The sequence below is a fragment of the Meleagris gallopavo genome, chromosome 25, assembly GCF_000146605.3.
Source record: "Meleagris gallopavo isolate NT-WF06-2002-E0010 breed Aviagen turkey brand Nicholas breeding stock chromosome 25, Turkey_5.1, whole genome shotgun sequence".
In the NCBI taxonomy this organism is placed as follows: domain Eukaryota; kingdom Metazoa; phylum Chordata; class Aves; order Galliformes; family Phasianidae; genus Meleagris; species Meleagris gallopavo.
In genome coordinates, this window is record NC_015035.2 from 3,449,706 (window position 1) to 3,455,313 (window position 5,608).

The following is a 5,608-nucleotide window of genomic DNA, read 5'->3' on the forward strand; positions in this document are numbered from 1 at the left end:
GCCGCCGTCGGTGCCCTGCAGCAGGGCGGGCTGGTGGCCGTGCCCACGGACACGGTGTACGGCGTGGCCTGCTTGGCCCAGGACTCCCGCGCCGTGCGGAGCATCTACAGCCTGAAGGGGCGGAACGGGACGAAGCCGCTGGCCATCTGCCTCGGGGACGTGGAGAACATCTACAGGTGAGCTTCCTCGGGGGGCTGTGGCCGCATGCAGCCTGGCAGGGGGCCTCTGTGTGCTTTCACCAGCTTGTGGGACTTGTGGGGTAGGAGCCGGCTGCCCCTCTCTTGCTCTGAAGGTACTGCCACGTGAATGTGCCGGATGAACTGCTGCAGGACTTGCTCCCGGGACCTGTGACCCTGGTCTTGAAGCGATCAGAAGAACTAAATAAAGACTTGAACCCTTTTACATCGGTAGGTCTTTGCCACGGCGTGCATCTCAGTGTTTATTATGGTTGATATGCTGTTGTGATGTTTCTGCTGTAGTAGCTTTAATTCAGATTTGTAGTTAGCAGTGATTATTTCTCTTGTTATTGCTTGTGTGGCAGGTGTTGGTGTATAATTCTCTGAATTGTCAGCTTTCGGTCAAGGGCTTTAGGCAAAGCAAGACGAAAAAGGTCTGCGGTTACTGCATGTAAAACATGCTCTCTTTTTCCTCGTAGCTGGTTGGCGTTCGCATTCCAAACCACCCTTTTATTAGGGAGCTGGCACGAGCTTGCCCTGGACCATTGGCTTTAACAAGTGCTAACGTCAGCAGTCAGGCGAGCACTCTGACGGTTTCGGTAAGGCTGCTTTTGCTACTAAGTGAGATTTTTGTGGCAGGTTGTCAGAGCCCGAGGCATTCATAATTGGAAGCCGGCTTTAGTAGTAAAACGAGGATTTCTCTGCTGTTGTTTCCTTTTATTTGTTTGTTTAAATGTCAGTCTGTAGTTAAAAACAGCCTGCAGATCTGCACTGTGGGTTAGCTGTCTGTGATCCTCACCTTAAAAAGCGTGGAAGGTGGGGCTTAAAAGTAATATGTACATGCTTATACTTCCTTTTGAAGTGAGTGCCAAATCTGAAAGAGAGGAAATTGCTGTAGGAGGGTTGGATGTGGAATGAGACTACTGCTATCTGCACAGCTCCTTGCAGCTTGAGAACTGTAGACTGTAGACACTGGTGGGGATATAGGTGAGCATGGTACCAAAAGGACACTGTTTTGTACCGAAAGCGTTGCTACTTTTTGTGTACGTGCTCTTAAATAAACAGTGCTGCCACCATACAGTTTTGAAGCTGAGAAGCGTTGTAGCTTTTCTATAGATGTAAGGTAAATCTGTTCTCAGATGTCAAACTGGGATGTGTTTGTGACAGACAAAAGAGAGTGACAACAGAGAGGCCGTCTCCCTGACAACAGACTGTTCAACAGGACTGTTAGCCTGATCTCTTATTTCTCCAGGAATTCCAAGACCTTTGGCCTCAGTTGTCCTTAGTTGTTGATGGAGGTCCAATAGGGGATGTCCAGAGCCCAGAATGTCGTTTGGGGTCAACTGTGGTTGACTTATCTGTGTCGGGGAAATTCACCATCATTCGTCCTGGCTGGTAAGCACTCTTTGCTATATATACATAAGCAATGCTTTTTATTTAAATGAAATGAAGCTTTCAAGTTATGGTGGGTCTTACTTTACTTGTTTCCTGGTGCTGGTTAAACCTTCAGATTAAAGTCATTTAGCTAAATTACCAGCATACTCAGAAATCCTGAAGGAGCACTCCAAATGCTGAGCCCAGGAGACTCCTTTCTGGAAGCTTCTACACAAAACATCCTTGTTTCTGCAATTAATTCAAAACGACTGTGTTTTTTAGCTGGTTGCTCTTTCACAAAAAAATGCAATTTAGTCTTGGAAAAACATTTTTTTCTGACAGTTGTGTTTCACCCCCCTCAGTGCACTGACATCTACAGTTGAGATCCTGAGACAGAAGTATGGCTTGATCCCAGAATCATCTTAAGACTTTGAACTCTGAGGCTCTACAGAGCTGGTAAAGCTGGACACTATGTGCCTGTGCATTCAGCAGACAGTGTTAATGGCCTTGTTTAATGAGGTTGATGAGTTGTGTCAGGTCAGTAAACAAAGGTAATGAGAATAACAGTTGATGGGTGTCTGTTAATTAGCGTTACCTCTACCGAATCCTGAGAAACTATTTATGCTAAACTCTTTATGCTGCTGTACAATTTCCAAATACCTGTTTCAGTAATGTGATCTAAAATAAAATAATTTGAGTATTAGACTGTTTTCAGGATGGCATGATATCTCTGATCCTTCCTGCCCATAAAACTCATTCCGTGTGTCTGTTTATTGCATCACTTACAAAGCCCAGGAGCTTAATTAGAGTGTGTGGAGTCATCGTGAGTAGAACCCTGTTTCACATCCCGAGCTGCTGCTTCTCATTTTATTGATGCAAATATAAGCTAATTTATGGCTCATTTAGAAGGGTGCCAGCATATTTTAAACCACAAGTAGAGGTGTAGTGGAAACGCTGAGTCACAGCTTGAAGCAGTGATGGAGCACCTGGTGGGAAGGCAGGGCCAACCCAGGGAGCTCAGCTGCAAGCAGTGCACTGAGTGACCAGAATGAGTAAAGCCAGGTTGCACCCCTTCCCAGCCCTCATTTCAGGGTTAGGAGGGGAAGTAGGAGATTCCTGCTGAAGATCCCTGCCCACCTGAGGCCTTCTGAAGGTAAGGAGCTTCTTTCTTTTATTTCTCTGCCTACATCTGTTGCATTTGAGCAAATCCTTGCTTGCTGCAGCCTGTGACCTTGCTGCTGTGCTGTCACTGCTGTGCTTTCCATCATGTTACAAGAAGGAAAGCTACTGTGAGCTGAACTTCTTTCAAAAAACAAATGAATGGTGTTTTCAGCAGCATTTTTATTGCAAGTGGTTTGGTTTTTGTTTTTTTTTCCCCCCTTGATTCTAAAGTCAATAAAGCAACTTCTGGTCTAAATTTTCAAAACATGGAGCAGTAAACAACCACTGAGAAACTTGTAGTAGAGATATGGTTGCATTTCCTTGGTTTCCAGCATGTAGAGTAGTAGGGGTAAATAGCCACTAGCATTTGGGCTGTAATTATTTTGAGTTATTTGGATACAGTGAGCCGTAGTAACAACACCTAGCACAGAACTTCTTGGTGTAGAAGAGCTCGGATAAACCAGAAGGTAACTGCATGGATTAGTTTCATCTACAGTAAACAATTTAGAGGAACTTTTATTTCTTTTTTGCAGCCAGCTGGTAAGGAAATGCTTTTGAAGTTGCTAGTGGAGTGAGGGATCTGTAGTGGCAGCAGACCAAGGGTAAAATGCATGCTGGAACCCAGCTAACTATGTCAACGTCATCACAGAACGACACACCATAAGAAAAAATGGATCTTTGGCCCTGAAGCCAGCACCCCCATGCATTGCAGAAGAGCTCTGAAAAGGTCACCTCTGCTACATCTGCAGGAAGTTAGACTTAGCTGCTGCTTAGAGATTTCCTACTCCTTGTAATTTTTTCTCCTGTGGGTTCAGAGCTGGGACTCTTGCAGTCCTTGGGGTGCTTGCAGGCTGCTGCAGGCTCAGTGACCTGCCTAGGCTGAAGGTTCTGCAGCTGTTCTGTGTTTTTTTTTTTCTTTTCTGAAGCACCTGTCTGTGCTGCAGCTCTGTCAGTGGGATGGCTTTGAGTAAGGCAGGGGCTGAAGTCACATCAGCCACTGCTCTTTCTCTTTGCTGAAATGTTCTGCCCACCTGCGGGTCAGCTCCAGGTACATGTTGGGCTGATGAGGAAGGTAGTCCAGGTAAAGGCGTGTCAGGGTCTTCTTGGGAACAGCTTTCTCGATCTGGGTGCCTTCGTGCCATTCGTTGAAGGATGTGATGGAGACAATCTCTGGCCTGACCATGAGAGCAGCCTGCAGAGCTGTTTCATAGTACTTCCCATTGACTCTGTTCCGAGTGTTGTGGTTGTTCCAGGGGCGAATGCTGGTGTCAATGTAGCCTGGTCCAACACTGGGGATGAACATCAGGTTGTTGGAGTCGCAGAAAGTTTTGATGGCTTTCCAATTCTGGTGGGATGAGCCAAAAGAGAAACCATTGGATGCAAAGTATGTGTACATGCCGTCATATCCTGCAGAGAGGATATCCTTCTTGTGCCCTTCCTCCACCAGCAGTGCTATGAACACAGCATCGTAGGCGGTGTTACGGAGAGAATGGGAACCTGATGGCGTGAGAAGGTGGGCCCAGGATTCAGCTGGTGTCAAGTAGGAATCGTAGATATAAAACAGCGGGAGGCTCCTGCCAGTGCTGGTCTTGTATTTATAAAAAGCAGCGTGAGATCCGTATCTACAGAGAGAGCAGAAAGCTTTTTCAGAGGCTGGAGTGATAAGCACTCAGCAGGTATTGCTGTCGGAAGGCAAGTGTGATGTGAGACTTGGTTTGCCAAGTCTTTGCTCAGAACCTTTCTCTGGAACCTTCATCTCCTCCTTTCTGGGAGTGCTTTGTAACTGTGCTGTTTGTTACTTTATTTCCCTTTTGAAGGAAAGAGTAGAGGTGACAGGCTTAGAAACCTGAACAGAAGAAAGCAGCTTTGGGCTCTAGAGGCAAGAGAGTGGAGAAAGTGGGATTTGATTACAGCTCCTGCTGCTCAGCACTGCTTTGTTGGCTAGCTGTAGGCAATTCTCACTGTGCAGTGCTTTTTGGATACTGTTCTGATGCATTTAATTCAAAGCACGCTGTTTTTGCTTAAAGCAGCACTCCACAGCTGGATTCCTGCCTACATGAGAGACTTACTTGTCCACGATGTATTTGATATTCTCATGCACTGTGTGGTCATCACGCCCTTTGTACGGCTGGATGTGGAAGGCGACCTTCAAAAGAGGAGGTGGTAGAAGGGGTTATTTTCAGCACAATCCCATTGCTCCCTTTTCACCCTGACCTCCCAGATGGTCCCAGAGCTGTTGCAAAGGACTTCTGTCCCCTGCAGGTGAATGGGCTGGGGGGACCCCTGTGTGACACACGTGGGCAGCCTGCTCAGAGATGTCAGAGCTTTCACTGCTTTTCACTAAAGTTGGGAAGTAAACTGAGAATCCTAATTATTAAGGGAAAGAAACCAACAACCCTCAGTATTTAGCTGCTGAAAAATTGTTCCCATGAAATAAGGAGAGCTCTTACATGGAAATGCCCATTTATTTTACTACTACCTGAAGCAGAGGAGTGGGACCTTTGCCCAGGCATAGCATCAGCTTCACGTTGGAGCTGAACAGTGAGTTCAGTGGCCTCAGGCAGCAGACAAAAGCGTTACCTTTATGGCATACCGTTGTGCAGCATCCAGTATGAATGGCACGAGGCTGTCTGATGGTTCCCCATTGTCATCTGCTAGGCCGGGTGGGTACCACGACAGAACCAGCACTCCTGTGGGAACACAATCACGGTTTGCTCAGACGTTTTGTTCCTAAACTTTTCCTCCTCCCGTGCAACGGCAGCGAGGTAACTGTTTCACGGCATTGCAATGCTTGAGGCGCTCCGTGCCGGGCGAAGTTTGGTTGGAAGAGCATCTAAGCGCTGCTCTGTGGTGTTGGCTATGGGATGGCAGAGGGCAGCGGCAACGGCCGTACGGGA

General features: G+C 47.0%; 2 protein-coding genes across 2 annotated transcripts in view; one reads left to right on the forward strand and one right to left on the reverse strand.

The window, feature by feature from the left end:
* YRDC (yrdC N6-threonylcarbamoyltransferase domain containing) overlaps positions 1-2,253 on the forward strand; it is a 5,049-nt gene extending 2,796 nt beyond the window's left edge. The window contains exons 2-6 of the mRNA XM_010723440.2: positions 1-176; positions 293-407; positions 656-775; positions 1,429-1,571; positions 1,913-2,253. Coding sequence (XP_010721742.1) covers positions 1-176; positions 293-407; positions 656-775; positions 1,429-1,571; positions 1,913-1,976 — 618 coding nt within the window. The 3' untranslated portion in view covers positions 1,977-2,253. The remainder of the gene's footprint in view (positions 177-292; positions 408-655; positions 776-1,428; positions 1,572-1,912) is intronic.
* A 99-nt stretch (positions 2,254-2,352) lies between these two features.
* The window catches only part of MANEAL (mannosidase endo-alpha like), a 4,037-nt gene continuing 781 nt past the window's right edge, over positions 2,353-5,608 (reverse strand). The window contains exons 3-5 of the mRNA XM_019622738.2: positions 5,292-5,425; positions 4,781-4,857; positions 2,353-4,333 (exon numbers count right to left, since the gene is read on the reverse strand). Coding sequence (XP_019478283.1) covers positions 3,697-4,333; positions 4,781-4,857; positions 5,292-5,425 — 848 coding nt within the window. The 3' untranslated portion in view covers positions 2,353-3,696. The remainder of the gene's footprint in view (positions 4,334-4,780; positions 4,858-5,291; positions 5,426-5,608) is intronic.